General features: G+C 41.2%; 1 protein-coding gene across 2 annotated transcripts in view; it reads right to left on the bottom strand.

Annotated features, from left to right (window-relative positions):
* The window catches only part of fars2 (phenylalanyl-tRNA synthetase 2, mitochondrial), a 115925-nt gene that overhangs the window by 19450 nt on the left and 76853 nt on the right, over positions 1-19622 (bottom strand). For both annotated transcript variants that reach the window (XM_061064999.1, XM_061065000.1), the window contains one exon: positions 16300-16475. In XM_061064999.1, the coding sequence (XP_060920982.1) occupies positions 16300-16475 (176 nt within the window). The remainder of the gene's footprint in view (positions 1-16299; positions 16476-19622) is intronic.

Raw genomic sequence — 19622 nt, 5'->3', positions numbered from 1 at the left:
GCAAATCCCTAATTGTAACAAGACTTGAGCACTTTTAAAACACACTTGAAGATTGGGTCGTCGAATACTGCATATTTGCTTATGACCTAATATGTGTATCTAGCTTCAGTAATATCTTTGATTATCTCTGCTTTCACTTGCCCAGCGTCGGTGATTGGCACCTCTGGGTGATGACGTCTAATATTCAACAAGATGTTCTTGATTACCCGCGGCTCCTTGAAATAAAAATCTCCCCACACAACTGATCTTAAGAAGCAGGCAGGTCTTCTAGCTCCACTGTGTCATGCAGCTACCCCATCATACTCTTCTTCTTTGGGTGTTTTACTGTGTCTGCTTCTTCTGCTTCTTCATTTGTTCTTTAACAGCCGCTGGCAAACAGTAACAAGCAGTACCTGTGTTGAAAGGCTTGGGAGTGCATACTGCCATTTGTGACCTCCTGTTTTCTCCACTAAGATGTAATCATTATGTCACTGCATGCAAAGAACCGTGACTATTCAGGACAAATACACTTATCGTTACAGGCCTACTAAGGGTTCAGGAAAAATCTGCAATGTTTCAACCAGAGCTGAGCTATTGCGTGCAGAAATGAAAACTTTAAAATTTAGATTATGTCTGTTCCAACTCTTTTTTTTTGTAATTTTTCCTCTTTTCCTCTGTGGACATCTGAACTCTGACAGACATGATCTGATGTCAGCAGAGAAAACTCTATGTGTGTGTGTGTGTGTGTGTGTGTGAGAGAGTCTGAGAATCTAAACAGCCCACAGAGACAGAGAGTCAGAGAGCAGACAGACACTGAGGCTCCGGGGTCTCTTACAGTCTGTATAGTTTATTGTACATGTTGACCTTGTCACTGACCTCGACCTGCAGCTAGTGTGACTGTTTAAAGATGACAGCACACTCCAAACTGAAGCAGAATATGAACCAACAGCCTTAAAATCCAACGGAAATCCCATTAAGTCATCCAATGTCACACAAAACCATTTTTTTTAACATACAGTGTTTGTTTTATATCAAAAGGAAGACAAATTTCCAAAGACGTTTTTTTTTGCTTCAGTGAGTTGCAAGAGGATGTATTTTAAACTGCTCTTTAAAAAAACCATGCAGCACCTCTGATGTGATTCAGATTGGATGTGAAAGGATAATTAGGGCCCGAGCACGAACCGTGCGAGGACCCTCTTGAAACCCGAGCGATTATTATTTTTATTTTTATGCCGCCACTTTGCGGCCACGTTTGAGGGCCTGAACGTGCCCGAAAACTCACCAAACTTTCCACGCTCATCAGGTCTCGTGAAATTTTTTTTATATTTTGTTGGTTTCGTAAACGGAGTTCGCAAAATGGCTCAGTGGCGCCCCCTTGAAATTTTCTAAATGGCCTCCCCATAAAGGGTTTTTGTCAGGACGGACAAGACGGACTAAAAATCCTCTTGCAGCGTTTCAAAAAACCCGACAGGAAATCCACAAATTAAAGTTGAATTTCACGATAACGGCCAAAAATCGCCGATTTCAGCCTTCCTATTTGAACGCACTTGTCCGAGGGCGCTCACCCAATCGACGCAAACTCAGTGTCAGTGTGTTCTAGACAGGTTCAGCATATCTGCACGTTATTTCGTCAAAGGGCGTGGCTGTGGTGTGCGTTTAAAGTTTTTTGAGCGTTTTGGCAAGTTGCCAAAAAAGTAAATGCTTATATCTCTGCCATCTAGTGTTCAATCATATTAAAACTTCTCATGCATGTTACGGGACCCGCCCTGAACACATCCATGATGGACATTTTTTGATTAGTCACAGCGCCACCTGTTGACAACAGGAAGTTACTGCTTCTCAATTAGCACTAGCCATTGCTACACGGTAGCTCATTTTCCCCTCAAAATTGGTGTGGACCATGCTAACACCTTGGCCATACAACACTTACAAGCTCAAACGCCTACGTCCAACGCTGTCACCATAAGGACGCGTTGCTCGCCAACAAACAGGAAGTAGTTTTTTGACGGGCTTAACATAGTCGTACTGTCCCGAAACTTCATACATATAATCCTACCTACCTTACATAGGTATGATCAGGGTTGGCCTCTGAACACAGTGACACAAAACAATAATAAAGTTTAACCATAGCGCCCCCTAATGCAAGGACTAAGTACTACATCATATATACTTTGTCAGATCTGCTTAAAATTTCACAGGTATGATCAGGGTTGGCCTCTGAACACATTGGCATAACAATCATTTACTTTAACCGTAGCACCCCCTACTGCAAGGAGTAAGTACTACATCTTACATACTTTGACTGATCTTTTTTAAATTTCTCAGGTATGTTCAGGGTTGGCCTCTGGACACAATGACAAAACAATAATAAACTTTAACCATAGCGCCCCCTAATGCAAGGACTAAGTACTACATCCTATATACTTTGTCTGATCTGATTGAAATTTCACATGTATGATCAGGGTTGGCCTCTAAACACATTGACATAACAATAGTCAACTTCAACCATAGCGCCCCCTACTGCAAGGAGTAAGTACTACATCATATATACTGTATATATACTATATATACTGAATGAAATTTCACATGTATAATCAGGGTTGGCCTCTGAACACAGTCACATGGCAATAATAAATTGTAACCATAGTGCCCCCTACTGCAAAGAATAAGTACTACCTCCCATATACAATGTCAGATTTGCTCCAAATTTCACAGATATAATCAGGGTTGGCCTCTGAACACAGTCACATAGCAATAATAAATTGTAACCATAGCTCCCCTAATGCAAGGAGTAAGTACTACATCCTATATACAATGCTCAATTTCCTCCAAATTTCATAGCTATCATGACAATGCCAGCCTGAACTGCTCTACGTCTACATTTTCTGTAATCTTCATTACGTTGCCTATTTCAGCATACCATAGTACAACTTTTACACAAATCGGACTGCACGGCCTGCTGCTTAGCCATGTTACGCTGCTGCTGCACTCCCGCAGTCGCAACACACCCTGACATGCACCGGGGTGCGAGGGCCCTTCATCACCGCTTGTCGTTTTAATTTATATTTGTGATTGGCTCAAGCAGATCTTCAGGGATGATGCATTTACTTTAACGTCTTCAGATTAACAGAAAGAATGTAATAGAAGACTAATCACTTTGTCTGTTAAACTAAAGTGGCATCAACAGTGGCCAAATTTTGACTTACTTCAGAGTCTTAATGAAAGGGGGGGGTAAACGTTTTGGAAATGCTCCAAGTAGATTTGGAGCCTGCAGCAGTGAAACAGGCTGCAATGTCTACAACATAATCTTAAAGGATCAAAGTGTGTCCACTAAAAGTTGTTTTTGTCTTCAGAGACTCAGGAGCAAAGGAAGTCAGCTGACTTGAGTTGGTGGAAGTTAATTCCTTAATCTTTAATAAATGTTTAGGACTTGTGACGAGCTCTGTTTGTAACACACAGTAACACAAAACTGAGGCAACAGTAGACCAGCAACTCCTCTGCTCTTTCTTGTGTCGTAACATTTCTACAATTCATTTAGCGGACACTTTTGTCTAAGCGACGTACATCAGAGAAAAGGTACACCACAAACAAGGATCTAGAGAGGAGGAAACATGGTCAGTAGGTACAAACAAACAGCTTCAAGTCAGATGAGACACAGGCAGTGCAATGAGGCATCATCATCATGAACAACAACACAGACTGCTGCTCTTTAGAGTTCTTATCAGCATCAAAACCATCCTAAATATCATCATATTCATTATCGATATCATTATCATCATTAAATGAGTATAGATGTTTTCCTTTAAGGTGGGTTTTCAGCTTTTTCTTAAAGGTGCTCTGCAGAGTAACATCATCCTCTCACTGCTTGAAGGACTTCTCCTCCTCTCTGTCTCTCTCCTCCTCATCCCCAGACAATAAGAAGTCAATCTACCTGGATCGAACCTCATCACTAACACACACACACACACAGGCACACACATGCACACTTGTGATTGAGGTCAGAGTAGAAAAGGACAGTAAGGCAGAAACTGTCGATGGAAAATAAACCTTCATATATCCTTTAAGACCGACCCTCTTTCTTAAATTCCCTCGGTTCCATTTGTTCTTATTGTTTCCTCATCCGACTGTTCTTTTTCCTGAAATGCGTTTGATTTCACTTTGAGAGCGAAGTGAAATAATGGAGAGACACATTTGTCTGTGTAGAGAAGGAGGAACCCCACTTTCATTAGTGAGAAATCCATCCATATCCCTGCCTTCACATCAACACTCGACCTCTGTATTGGTGTCAGAAAGAGATGGAGTTTAGTGCGAGTGTGTGTGAGGGTCAATCAATTACAAAGCAGCAAACCTGGTGACTGCAGTCTTTCATTGTTTGATTTTAAACATCCTCATTAAAGAAGCACCCCATTTAGGACTGTTGTGCAATCCAAAAGTCCTGTTTTTTTTTTGTGGAAAATGTAATTGGTTTCTTTTCAGACGAAACAACAAATGAAGAGGTCACTGTGAAGCAGAAACTATACTTTTGGAAAGGCGCAAAAATAGAGGAACAATGAGTCATTGTTGGTAAATGTCTTTCCAAACTGGAAATTCAGGACAGAAAAAAAAAAAAACCTCAACTCCAGCAAATGCAAAGTGACTAAACACAGACTAATGACTATTTTAACAGCTTGTAACATGTGAGGTGTGCCTTCAACAATTTAAACAGAAAACAACCTCCACCAACCAGATAAGTACAGTTTACGTCCATGTCTGTCCAAAATATTTACATGGATGACTCCAGTGAATATTTTCTAGTGGGTAATATTCTGTCTTCACTCTAGGCTGGAAACTTTTTTTCTACAGAAGACTCCAGAGGGTAAGATACAGGGGGGTAAAGTGTTCATGTAAATAGGACAAACTGGAGATCACAGTGAGTTTTGACTGCTTAAATTTAACCAATTTATCCTCAAATTTGAAGACACCTTCACGGCATTCCTGAGACATTTTGGTTGCGATTAAATTGTGGCGAAAAGCTTAAAATGATTCTCCTTCCACTGTTAGTTAAACACATCAGATGAGAATCCACTCATGTAAAAACCTGGCAATGCCTCCGCCTCAGCCTGTAAAAACAACTGCTGTTTACCACCCTGTACATCTGGCCTGCTCTGAGTCTGATTTGTTTCCAGTCTGCACACTCTGCTGCTCTGCATGTTTTTTGCATTTACTGACTTTTTTTTTTACAGCAGAATCAGCTTCTGGTCAAAGTCCATATTTATTGGACAATGCAGCATCCGGAAAATACAGTAATCCAAACTGCTTCTCTGAAAAGTCACAGGAAACAGATTAGAAAAGGGTTTCGATGAGGGTGAAATTTATGCATGAGCATATGAACTTTGCATGGCTGGAAGCTCTTACTTTGCTCTTTTTTACATGTGATTTCAGACTCCATCAGAGAAGAACCACACAGGAGACTTGTGTGTTTGTGAGCATACTTGGAACAGTGAGGGATTCCTCCGAGGTCCGGAGTGTTATGTCTTCCGTCTGTTTGTCATTTAGCGGTTGGATTCCTGCCTGTGTTGGAACTTGTTGTGAGATCTCCCATAAACTGGCACGGTTAGATGAAGCTGAAAAGATGCTTACTTATGTAGATTTATCATGGACTATAAACAAATGAGGTGAGATAATTTGAGCTCTATCCTGTTAAACACAAGAGAGTATGAGACAAATGGATGGAGCCCTGACCACATTTTTTAAAATGATGGAGCTTCACCTCATCATCTGCTCCATCCTGCCAATACCGTTCTTAAAAGGAGAGGACAAAAACATCAGGATGGCTGTCAACCATTGGTTTGTGGACGACTGTTTTGGGGCCACTTTTCAGCATTTTTATCTTCTCCATCCAGTTTTTTGGTGCCAGAAGTGACCATATATTTGAGTAAAAAGGTGCAGAGGAAAAAAAGGAGATTTTGGTCATTCAAGTTAATCTTTGTAGGGAGCATTAAGGTGAATTTCTTTGTGGTTAAGAATGTGTCCTAACTGACTCAGACCTACAGAAAACATGAAATGGACTAACACTTTACACAATCAGTCTGAGTGACAGATGAAACGTTAATTTGAGTTTAGCAGAATATCTACACCACACATGTAATGGGCAAATGTGGTGACAGAGAATGACATTTTATTTAGAAGAAATTTAATTCTTTCTGCCAGACGGCCACATTGTTACAAATTGTACGACTCTCTTAATCAGACAATTATGTTTACTTATAAATAGGGTTGTCAAATTACTAAATTATTTATTCCCAATTAATCACTAAATCTCAATAGTTAATCGTACTTAATATAATTTTTAATCGCATGCCTGAAATTCCATTATTTGGCATTTAAAAATAAAAATTGTTGGGCTTTTATTTTGAAATTGTATACTGTAAACTGAGAGTATAAGACAACGAAGGATAATTTTGCACAAGACTTCAAACTAGGCAATGATGCATACCAAACATTGCAAACATTGCTCCTAATGAACAGATTTGCTCCTTCGTTGCAGCCTGTGGCCATCCTGTTTTTATACATAATCCATTTAAGGATAACTGAATGACTAAAGTAAATGTTGGGGTTGAGATGTTTTAGTGCGAGGTAGTATAAATAACTGTATGAACCAATTGCAAACAGAGATTAATCTCACTGAAAAAAAGTGTAAAAAGCATGGCTAATTAATGAGCAAATTTATAAGCGAATGCCACTGTTTCCTACAGAACAAGACTTTTTTTCGCTGGAAGCCGACTGAAGACTTAAAAAGCTAAGAGTGCTTATGAAACATGGCGGGCTCCCATTTCCCAAGGTGGAGAGTGAGAGGCAGGATAAAAACAAGCTTACAATCAATGATCATTTTAGCCAACAACCCTCCTGACTCCCATGCACAGGCCGCTACAAATAAATCAATGATTTCCAAACACTAAGGGGGCTAACAAACCAGGTATGGTGAGCACCGACACAGATAGCTGCTTATTAGTGCTAACATGTGAAAAAAGGTTGCAGCTAGATTTTCTAGGTTATTCTTTAAACTTCTTTGGGTACATTTCAAACAAACTCAAATATGCAAAATGAACTTTTTATGTGGAAATGAACTAACTTCTAACATATTAATGAAAAAGAATGGAATCTTACACTCCTAACAACCTGTAGCACCGACTTATTGTACAGCCTGATATTCCAATCAATGACAAACTGTGTACAAACATTACAATCTAACGCTTGTCTAAAGTGTTGATGTGTGCTACAGCATTGAGATTTCCTTATATTTATAGGAAGAGGTCTTAGGAAAGGAAATCATATTGACACACATTACGACGTCCTTTTCTAAAGTGACGTGACAAGATTTAAACTGAATTCAGGGACAGGAAGTTCCAGAAAGACCAAAAATGACAATGTAACTTTACTTCCTGTCAGTGAAACAGCAAAAACTGCAGTGACGTGGATTTTCTGTGACAGCAGCGAATCACTCCCCCCCCCTCTCACCTCAAGTGACCCAAGCAAAGCTGCTGACTGCATGAATCAGCAGGGCAGGACAGAAGGTGTGTGTGTGTGTGTGTGTGTGTGTGTGTGTGTGTGTGTGTGTGTGTGTGTGTGTGTGTGTGTGTGTGTGTGTGTGTGCGTGTTTGTGCATGTGCTGAATTTGGCAGCCGGCTGCAACACGACAGCCTCAGTAGTGTGCGTTCTCGGTCGCCCATATGTATGTCAGCAGCAGCCTCGATTTGAAACCCGTCACATCGGCCGTAAAATTAAAAAGAGAAACGAGGCGAGGAGACGAGCTGACAGGCAGAGTTGGAGGATCAGGTTTCCTGCTGGATTACAGCGACAAAACTCAGCTTTTTAAGTCTGATGATGAATCGGCACAAATAGAAACCGAGACAGACTCAGTGAACGAGAACATACTCAGTGACGATGGCAGAACAGATTCCTCAGGCACGGAAAAGTCATCGAGTTAGGTCCAGTACTCACTTTGGGATTGAACAATGTTGTCCGAAAATAACATTCTGGACAGGGTGGGGTACAGGTGTGGCCACGGGGTGTGAAAATATTGCAGCTTTGTTAGAGAGCCATTGAGTTAAACCTGAAGATGGAGGTCCAACTTTGTCTTAACTTCTGAACGCCATCTTCTGGCTTGTTTTAATCATAGTCTGTATAAAACATGGACGTCACCCACTGGGCATTTTGAAGCTCATTGAGGGGGATCATCATATTGGAAATACTGACCCAAACTACATAATAACAGTCCATTAAATAATAGGCCAAGAGGTGGAGATGAGGCGGGAGTAAACCCTCCTGGCAATCTACTACAATACGTCAACTCAGCTCTGCCCTTCGTATTCTTAATTATGCAAAACGCCTGACCTTAATATAAAGAAAAAAGAAGAGTTATAAAAAACAAGGATTTGGATGATTTGGCCTTCTTTCTTGTGCTGATGAATATGTTTTATGTTTATTATTTGCTCTCTGCTCTTGTCTACTGAACATATAATGTGTATTTCTGTAAGTGTTTGTCTATTTTTTTCATTTTTTGGGTCTCTCTGTTACATGCACACTGTCTACTACTACAGCTCATTTGTTTGTGTGTGCGTACGTGAACATTTTTAACCTCTCTGATGTGTTTATCATCTCAGTGGGAGTGAAAGCATGTCCATGTGTGTGTTTGTCGTTGTTTTGTGTGTGTTTTGTGTGTGTGTGTCTGCCAGCGTAACCTCTATGCTCAATTACATCCAGATTACCCAGAGGCCCTTGGGGCCGTGGCAGCCGGTGAGCCTGCTGATATAAATCTGGTCTGTTGTTGATACACAAGCTCTCTAATGCCCATAAAACATTACTGCTGTGTACACACACATACACACGCACACACATGCGCACACACAGACACGCATGCATGCACGCACTAAGAAAATACATTCATAAACACATCAGGTGCATGCATACTCAAATACATACCAACACACACACAATATTAGGACACTCCAGGGAGCCAGTGGTGCAGTCAGCTAATATGCTAACACTGCAGGGTAACCCAGATAGACGGAGGAGGAGGAGGAGGACAGGAAACAAGGAGGTAAAATAAAGAGATGGGGAGAGGAGGAGGTGACATTTTGAAAAGGTGAATGAGACCATGTTGACATTTAGAGAAAAACGAGATCAAGTAAAATCTAGATCCCATTTAGAAAACAGGGAGGTTCAAACACTCAGGAGACACACAGTGTGTGTGTGTGTGTGTTTGTGGTTTACACATCGTTCTATTATTGAATTTTTTATTCTGTCTCAGTCACAATGAGTCATTCACAAATCTTAAATAAACAACAACTTCTGTGTGAAGTGAGCAATTAACAGAGCAGCTGAAAAAATATTTTTGTGCTACAAAAAACATTTGTTACAAAATGAGTCCATACATTCACTAAAAAAGAGTCAAAATCAGGACAGATGATGCAAAACTTGCGGTTTGAAATATGTGTCTTAGTGAAAGTTGAGAAAACTGAATGATCGGTGTTACAAAAGCCCATAAACTCTAAAATTATGTAAATATTGCCTCAGAAATATTCAAAGCAGCTCCATTAAAAAAATGAGCATTCTAAATCTGTTTGCTTGTCATCTTGCAGACAGACAGACAAATCTTAAATTCAGACTTCTAACAAATAAGTATTATGATGTAGTTATTTCAGCATCCTTTCAGTCTGTTTATCATCAGTATAACTGTCCCTCAGTGGGGACTGGAGCAGGAGCTCCACCTGAAACAGAATGCATCAGAGAAAACCTGGTACTGATCCTAGCCAACAGGTCATCAAACTGGGACCTGGTCATCCTCAAGTAGCTGGAAGCAGAAGGAAAGATCATCCAGACACACACTGTGAGCGAGTCCAAGTGATGATATGAATTAAGAAATAACAGCATATGTTTTTCTGCAATAAAACACGAATAATCCCAAAAGATCCTACATCTTTTTAGTGTGATGTCAGGTTCATGTTAGCTGGTTTTTCAGTACGAGTTTTTTACGAGTCGACTTGCTTCTATTTTTTCATATAAATCAATCTACCTGGAATTTTCATATAACTCATCCCTTTTGATTATAGTAAGGCTGAACACTCGCCATTCAGACTAGCGAATATGGCGATGTGTTTTCAAGCTGCAACAAACATTCCTACTGAATACCTTTTAGGTTTAAGTTTTTTTGTGGTCGAGGATGTTTAAAAATAGAGGCTATCAAATTGTTAGTATCAGTAAAACACAAATCTGAAATGCAGGGATATACCAGGAAACCCCTTGTCATCATTTTTGTGGTTTGTTTCTGTCTTGTTCTGCATTCTAACTTTCAGATTTGTTGTAAGCTCAGGCTTTTGAAGACACTGATTGAGATGCTTGCATACGGGCATTAAATATTCTCCTGTCCTAGTTTTAGTAAACCACATTAAAGTTGTGGTGAGAACAGGTGAATCCACCTGGGAGCGTCCGGACTGACCGCTTAATGGTGCCGAGGTCAAAATAAAAAAGGGAACTGAAAGGCGGTCATGTCTGTGTCTCTTTCTGTCAGCCTGATTAGTTGTGGGAACAGAAAACAATCATACATTATTCAGCTGAATAACTCTGCTGCAACCTGCACACAGCAAAATGACAACTCACTCTCTCTCTCTCTCTTTCTGCTCCCCCTGTAGTTCTAATGCTCTCCCAACCATCTCCCTCTCTCCCCCTTTGTCATTTTTTCCCTTTCTCTCTCTCTTTCCTCCTCCATCTTTTTGGGAGTGGGGTTTTTATTCTCTCTCTCTCTCTCTCCGTTAAATCATTCATCGCGTTGTGGTGGGCGGCTGCCTCCATGTCTCCTGCTGAGCCGGCAGAGAGGGGGAAGATGAGGGGGAGAAGGAGGGGAAGGTTGAAGAGATGACAGGTGGAGGAAGACACAATGTGATGAAGGAGAGAAGAGGAGCAGACATTTTTCAGTCGTTCATGTCAGTGAATAATAAACGGACAAACTTTTAGTCCAAAATATGTTTCTACAAACTCTACAAGTTTTTGTTTGTTTCTCTCGTCTGAAACACTGCTGCCACTCGAACCTGCACCTGATACTTCCTCCTCCTGCAGTGATTGTTGAAGACAGTTCAGTCAATCTGTGGTTTGTTTGACCCACAGAAAAACCAGCAGAGAAATCATTCAAGCTGTTTGTATTCCCTCTGGATACCCAAATAACCTTTTAATCAATGTCAAAGTAAAACTGGGCTAATTCAACTGAAAAAAAAATGGCACTCAGGCTTTAAAAAAAACAACAACATATTTTCTGGTTGATTATGGTTTCCCTCAGATGTCCTACGGCTGGTATGTCTGAAATCTTGTTGATTTCGCAAACTTTTTTTTTTGCGTTTTATTGTAGAGACAGGACAGTGGATAGAGTCAGAAATCAGGGAGAGAGAGTGGGTAATGACATGCGGTAAAGGAGCCACAGGCCGGATTCCAACCTGGTGTCGCACGCTTGGGAGACTATAGCCTCCATACATGGGGCGCACGCACTGCCACTGCGCCACCAGCGCCCCGATTTCGCAAACGTTCCTGATGGACAGATTGCTTACTTGTTGCAGCTAACTAGCCCAGGCTATGGATTGTATAAAGCTGGATAAATGTATCTCCAAAAGTGAAGCCAAAATACCCCTGACACAGGCGTCTCGGCAGTAGACATCAGCTGGTGGAGCAACGGTATTGACGTTATTGACTGCACTCAGCCACCAGGGGGAGCTCCAGATATACTGGCTTCACTTTTGTGGCGCTGTCATGTTGTTCTTTTTTTTATACGATCTATGGCCCCGAAAGGTGGAGCATGGGGTAACGTTAATGTTTGTATAGCATCAAATTAGCTTTATATATTTCAAAAGTTTTACTTGGTATCATAATGGATGTTTAATTGATTGTCTGAATATTAATTACAAGCACATCTCTGTTAGAAAGAAGAATGTTAACCCAAACAAACACAAACAAATGTATTCAAAACCTTGACACAGCAGCACACACACCTTTCTGCCAATCTCCCATACTCTCTCTACCGCTCTCTCTCTCTCTCTCTTTCAGAGGAGTCCGGAGGGGGAGGGCGCTGTCATCTTGACTGACAGCTCTATTGGCTTATCAAATTAGTCCGGGTGCAATCTCTGCTGACGGCGTTACCAACCAATAAATGCAGATTTGTGGTGAATCATAGCGAGCCATCAGCCTTCATTTGCTCCTACATGAGATGTTTATGGAGCAGGAGAGCGGGCGAGAGACAATCAAGTGGCTGAGATAGAGAGAGGGAGAGAGAGGGAAAGAGGGAAAGAGAGAGAGAGAGAGAGAGAGAGAGAGAGAGAGAGAGAGAGAGAGAGAGAGAGAGAGAGAGAGAGAGGCACTCTGTTTCCTCTCTCCATTCCTCCTTCATTCGATTAGAAGTACTTTGGAGGAGCAGATATATTTGAAAGGCTGCAATTTCCGGCAGCTTTAGTGGCTTTTAGATCAATTTACAGCCATAATGCACATTATAGTTTGTTTGGAGAAGAAACACACATCAGCTCCCCTCCACACTCCCTAAACTCAAACTGGGGGCTAAAGAGCACTTGAAAACTTGAATGGAGTTCTGTCTGTTTGGAGGCAGAGATGTCAAACCCTCAGATTAAAAATTAGAATTTCATTCATACTAGGTAGATTGGTCCATTGTTTTTTCTCTAGTATTGTCATTGTGAGCCACGTTAAGGGCTCCTGTCCACTAACAGACTTCTCAGCATTGGCAGCGCCCATGACCTCAGTTTCAGAGCGCTTCTCGCCAGAGCTTATTGTTGCTAGGATACGAAAGTTGCCTCACAGCACTTCCGCCTCCCTTGGTAGTGACCGTTAAGTCTGTTTTGAATAGCTCTGTATGCTGAATGTTTGCTTTAAGGAAGGATATTTTAAAAATAAAGATACAAAACTGCAAATGAATCATGTCCTGCATTAGAAGCAGCTTTAGACCTGAAACTGATCCTCTCACAACAACAACAAAAACAACAACAACAAAAGGGTCTGGGTGCATAAATTAAACGTGTTCAAGACCACAGACATTCTACAATTCACTTAGCAGACGCTTTTATCCAAAGCGACGTACATCAGAGAGTAAGAACAACACAAGCAAGGATCTAGAAAAAAGGGAACAATGTCAGTAAGAGCAAACGATCAGCGTTGAGTCTGATTGGACACACAGGTGCTGACAGGAAGTGACCAGAGGCAAAGCACAACATTGACGGCAGTTCTTGAGAGCTCTAATCAGTATAGAAACCATCTTATAAGTCGTCGTTATCAAACAAAAACAATCGTCACAACCATCATCATCATCAAAGATATGGAGACCATCATCATTAAGTTAGTAGGTCTTCATGAAAGAGCTGGGTCTTTAGCTTTTTCTTAAAGGTGCAGAGGGACTCTGCAGATCGAATGGAGTTTGGAAGTTCATTCCACCACCGGGGGGCGACAGAGGAGAAGAGTCTAGTCAGAGACTTAGGACCCTGTTGTGAAGGTTGGATCAGACGCCTTTCATGGGCAGAGCGTAGTGGGCGGGAGGGAGTGTAGACCTGGATGAGAGAGTTAAAGTAAGGAGGAGCCGTTTTTGTCGCTGTTTTGTAAGCGAGCAGCAGCGTTTTAAATTTGATGCGAGCAGTAACTAGTGACATATCTGACAGTTCTTTGGAAACATTTAGTACGATACATATGACATACAGTTAGACTTGAACTTAAAGCTTTCCAAATGATGCATTTTTTGAATTTTGATGTGAAACGATCACTAACACGTGAATAACTGTGACTGTTCAGCTGTTTTCCAATGTGTACAAAACTTCAAAAAATAATCCTGAATGTTGGAGTGTGTAGACAGAGTGAGAGAGTCAGTGTGTGTGTGAAACTGGAGAGAGAAAGTGTGTGTAGAAGACAGAGAGAGAGAGAAGATGAGGGAGGTTTGGGACAAAAAGGGTGCAATGCAGGTACTTTATGCGCCACCAATTTAGGAGCTGATAAGTGTAATTAAGACCAGAACTTTGTCTCCATCACCTTCGTTAGGCTGTAATTTCAGTGATGAGAACAGTGTAAGTGTGGAGGTGTGTTGTTTGTGTGTGTTTGAGAGACAGAGAAAATGACAGTGTGTTGGGGACAGAGAGAGGAAGAAAGGGGGGAGGTTTTGGAGTAAAGAGTCGCAGTGCAGGTATTTTACTGTATGCTGCACAATTGTAAGAAGTCAGAACTGTGAATATGGACATGCAAACACACGAACATGGAAAGACATTCTGATAAAAGCTTAGAGAAACGACGTTATAAAATCACAAATGCTGTAAACACACAGATGTTCAATCTGCGCTTTCATGCGAGAATCATTTTTTGAATTTGAGCAGAACGCTGCAGGGTTGCCAGGGGAGGGCTGCTCTCCAGCACTGGGAGAAGAGAGCCGACGTTAGCCAGATTGCATAGATGTTTTTTTTTACTTGTTCAGGACAAAATCAGGAGTAAGGTGTGCTGCTTTGTCCACAGATTGACACTAAAATGAAGGTTCCTCACAGTGATTTTAAGCAAACTCTGACACTTTTGATGCCCACAGTGCACCGGAAACCTCCAAAGTCAGGATGACTTCTCCACTTTTATCTCACTCTGTTTACATAAAGTTCTGCACAGGAAAACCCATTTCCTCATCAGTCTGGTGTGCGTGTTTCATATAGTTCACTCATTACCACTTAACCATAGGTTGATTTGAATGATTGATGCATTTTGATGTGAAATGAAATGTTGAGACTCTCTCCGTCCTCTAGCCCTCCTCGTCTCCCCCTCTCTCCCTCAGTCTGCGCTAATATTTAAAGTCAGCGTGAATGTATGGCTAGACGTAAGTGTGTGTGTGTGTGAGCTCGGGAGAAAGGTCACTATTTAAAAGACATTAAAATGCTGAAAGATGAATTGTGTCGGACATTTTTACGCACTGCAGGGCCGTGTGCACGGACACACACGCACGCGCGCACACGGACACACACGCACGCGCGCACACACACACACACACACACACACACACACACACACACACACACACACACACACACACACACACACACACACACACACACACACACACACACACACACACACACACACACACACACAATAACGCAAGGTCAGGAAAGATAGAGAGTGTGTGTGTGAGCGTCAAAGTAATGTGAAAAAGGAGTTCTCAGCCATAAGGTACCTACCTCCTACTGCTGCCCTTTATACACATACACACACACACACACACACACACACACACACACACACACACACACACACACACAGTCACCCCTTAAAAAATGAGATGACAACACTGCAGCTCTGAAGTGTACGCCAAGGACAGATAGGTGTGTGTGTGTGTGTGCGTTTGTTTTTTGTGTGTGAGAGAGACAAACTGTCATTTAAATCTGCACTTTCACTGTATAGCGGAATAGGTGAAAATTTGTGTGTGCGCGCGCGTGTGTGTGTGTGTGTGTGTGTGTGCGTGTGTGTGTGTCTTTAATAATGAGTGATGACTAGTTTTTTGTTGTCCTCAGTCAGCAGCTTTTCTTGTACATTTTTCTTTTATTCCTATTTTATATTTCTTCACATATTCATTTTCTTCTACATTTTCACTACTTTCAACTTTTCATTTTTAGGGTTTCACAGATTAGTCGTCGTTTCGAGTGATGAAAAAATTACTATGAATCCAAACACTCCCATTCAGGGATAAGCATCAGTCTTCCTTCATTAACTAATTTGTGTCTCCCTCTTGCCTTTCTCCTCTTCCTCTTTGTGTCGCCATGCTTTTTCCTTCCTCTCCTACAAGCTTTTATTCTGCTTCACAAGATCATTTCTAGTCTACATTTCCTTACAGATTTCTTTACTTCCTTTCCTTTCTATTCTATTTGTTTTACCTCAACTTTGGACCATACTTGATAATATCATCAAAGACTTTAAACTCAACTTGGACTGAAAATACATGAGATTTAAAAGTGTTTATGCTGTTTCAAAAGTGCCACGAATCGATATAATTTCCCTCACTCACTAAAACAACTACCGCTTCTCATTCATTCCAAGCAAGAGGACATCGTTTCCACCAGAATCCACCTTGTTTGAAGCATCACTCCACATCCAATCAACTTTCAGAACAACCCATAAAAGAGGTGTGTTACGTCAGCCAGAGCTATTGAATGAGCATCCAGCTAACGCCAACTGCACAAATATGCTACCAAAGACATTATCGATGGCTTACAAAAAACAAATGATGCGTGAGCGAGCCGAACTTCGACCTGACATGAAAATGTGCGCGTGTTTTCTTACTTTGGGTGTGTGAACTCGTCTACCAGAGTGACTTTCTCCACAAGGTCTCCTCCGACGGAGCGCACCAGCTCGTAGAAGTCGTTCTCTGTGAAGCTCTCTTGCCCGTCCTCGCTCTCTTTGCTCTCAGGCAGCCAGAAGGAGATGTCATTGTGGAGGGGGGGGTACTTACTGAGGGCCTGAAACAACAAAACACAATTTCAGCTACAAAGGTAACAAAATATTGTTTTTAACAATTTAAAACTTTGCAGTGTTTCCATGTAGCCAATGCAGGAGTGAGTGCCAAAAACTGCAGATCCTTGAGTGTCCACAGGAGGAAGTCTTCAAAAGTAAGTCAACCCCTTTCAAGCCCCATGAGAAAATCTCCAACTTTACAGCACAAATAAACATGTACAGACAGTTTTGTGCTCTGTAGCAAATTTTCTATTGATGACAACTGTACGGGGGATTAAATATTTATATAATTTACCCCTTTTATTAATATAAAAACTTTAAGTACCGTCATATTTAGGATGCGGCTGTTTGATTGACTGGTGATAAAAATAAAAAAACAACACAAAGATGCTTTCACCAACAGCCATACCCCGAAAAAATTGCGGCTACCGATGCGCTTACTTAAACGCACAGGATGTAAAATCCACCACCAGGGGGCTCTCAATCAAAACAATAACAAAAGATGATGTCGAGGCTGGCGGGGAATCATGGGAGTGATTCTCTCTGCTGCTGCGGCAGTACTCAGGAAGTAAATTGGCACCTCTCTAGAAACCAGACCAACTCCAATTCTTTGGTCCGTACTGGGACTGCGGTTCCCAACACAAATCCCTACAGACTGAGCTACTGCCACCCCACAACGCCACTATGGCAAGAGGTCTCTTTCTGCTGACCGCCATGGCAACTTCAAGTCCATCAGGCTGACGCACTGATGACACTAATGAAGCTGCGCGTTAACTTGATTCACAACCTACCGTTCACAGGTACCTCATCCCACAGTGTACATGCATGTCGTAACCAACATTATGAGATCTGTGTCGCACAATGTGTCCGTAGGAGGAATTAAACATTGAAAGGTCGATATGATGGAGACAGGAAGGTTTATAAGTTGGCAGCTGGGTTGTTAGGCAGTTACAGTGTATATCAGAGAAACCATTCTTTATTATAAGTATAGTGATTTTATAGTGAATAAAATAGATGACAGATAGTCAGTGATTCTCAGGGAGCTCATTCAGCTGTTCAACACAGTTTAGTGGCACTAGGCAGTTCCCTGGTGTGTGTGTGTGTGTGTGTGTGTGTGTTTTGCTAGTGTGTGTGTGTATACTAACAACACACAAACAGCCTGCATCCTCTTCAGCCCCCCTGACGGTCACAGCTCATTACCTGTGGATGCGGGGGCCTTGGAGGGTCCAGTGGTAGAGGTGGAGAGTCTGAGCCCAGGAGAGGTGCACTGACCCTGGGCAGGAGATGAGCCGTGCTCCCCTGGTCCCTCTGGAGGACTCGAGTTCATCAATAACACTTTGAGGACTTAGAGGACTGAGCGGACTGAGAGGACTGAGGGGTGGACGGAAGGATGTGTCCTCACATGACATCCCTCCATCCGTCACATCGATGGTTCTGTGGTTTCTTTTCTTTCTCTTTTAGTCATTTCATTCTTCATATTTACCTAGTCATAAAATGATGATTGACTGAAATTTAATTTTCTCGTCCTATCTGCTTCTATAGATATTTTTTTTAATGGTTTCTTTCACTCTTTTCTCCAATCATTTGATATTTTTAGAATTTTCTCCTTTTTACATCTCCTTTTCTTTGCTCTATTCCCACTTTTGTATTTTCCTTTCATTCTTTTCTTCCTATTTTTTGTTGTTAATTTTCCCATATTCCCTCCTTTTTTCCTTTCTTCATTCCTCTACTTCTATATTTCTTTATTAGTCTTTTATCTTTTGTTCATGTCTTTCAGTGTTTTCCTCTTTCTTTTCTTCATCATTCCTCTCTCTTTTTTCCGTTTTTATTTTTTTCTGTCTTTTTCTCTCTTTCTTCCTGTCTTCATTTTTTTCTTTGTTTATTTTTCTTCTTCCTTTTGTCTTTTTTTCTCTCTTTTCCCTAAATTCTGTCGTTGTTTCCTGCTGTCCTGGTTCCCTTCCATCTTTTTTCTCCATCCTTTCATTTTTTTATTTCTTTCCTTATTCCTCATTCCCTCTATTATTTTTACAACCCTATATTCTATACGTTATTTTTTCCTTCCTACCCCTCTTCCTTGTTTCTTCCGCTGTGTCACACCCTCATTTGTTTTCTTGCTTCTTCACTTGTTTCATTCACACTGTTGTCTTCTCCCAAAGTTTCCTACATTGTCTCATTGTTTCCTTCTGTCCCCTTTTGTAATGTCCCTCTATTCTCTTCTCGCCTTTTTCCATCCCTTTCAATCTTTCCATTGCATTTTCTTAATTTCTTCATCCTTTTTCCTTGTCTAATACCTTTAATCCTTTTTTCTCTCTTTCCTCCCTTTGTGCAACATTTGTTTCTGCCGTTTTCTTTGTAAGTTCCTCCTATTCTGCTCTTATCTTCTTAATTTCTGTTTTTGTTTATATTTTTTTGTTGTTGCTATGAATCTTTTTCATCCCTTCTCACCTGGGTTCTCCACTCCTTTGTTTTCTACCTTTCAGAGTCAATTTCCCCTCCTTTATTTCCTCCCCTCCTCCTCCCGTCTCCCCTTCCTTCCTCTCCTCTGTTCTCCTCTCTGCCCTCCAACAGTCACTCGAAATGTTCTTCATTAGCAAAGACGAGAGTCGACAAAAACACCTTTAGCGAGGACAGAGTAACCGCTGTGTGAACCATTTGTGCGTGTGTGTGTGTGTGTGTGTGTGTGTGTGCGTGTGTGTGTGTGCGTTATGAGGATGCTGGGGTCAGGGGAAGTGACTGGTGCCGGCTGATATGAGCCCCCACTGTCAAAATGTTTTATACATGAGGTTAAGGGGCTACAACACACACACACACAGATATAAAACCGCACACACACAAACACAAAAATATGACCACACACACTTTGTGGAACAAAAGCAGGAAGTCAGAAGGAGGAAGGTGAAAGAGCTGAACTTGAAAGAGGAGACTTAAGTCAAACCCATTCAATGTCAGGTGCTCTAAATTCTGTAGCAATTATAAAATAACGTTTTTTATTTTGATAATTAAATATTTAACTTCTTTATAGACAAGTGATAACAAAACACTTTGAATTAGTGTATTGGTCCAGATATAAGATGTTCCTAATCATAAGACGACATTGCTTTTCAAGTCTAATCTTGTTTTCATTAAGAAAATAATTTTATTTTGAAAATAAT

Source organism: Labrus mixtus, chromosome 19 (genome assembly GCF_963584025.1).
Source record: "Labrus mixtus chromosome 19, fLabMix1.1, whole genome shotgun sequence".
Lineage (NCBI taxonomy): Eukaryota > Metazoa > Chordata > Actinopteri > Labriformes > Labridae > Labrus > Labrus mixtus.
Note: the sequence above shows the minus strand (reverse complement) of the source record. Positions and strands in the feature narration are given on the sequence as shown.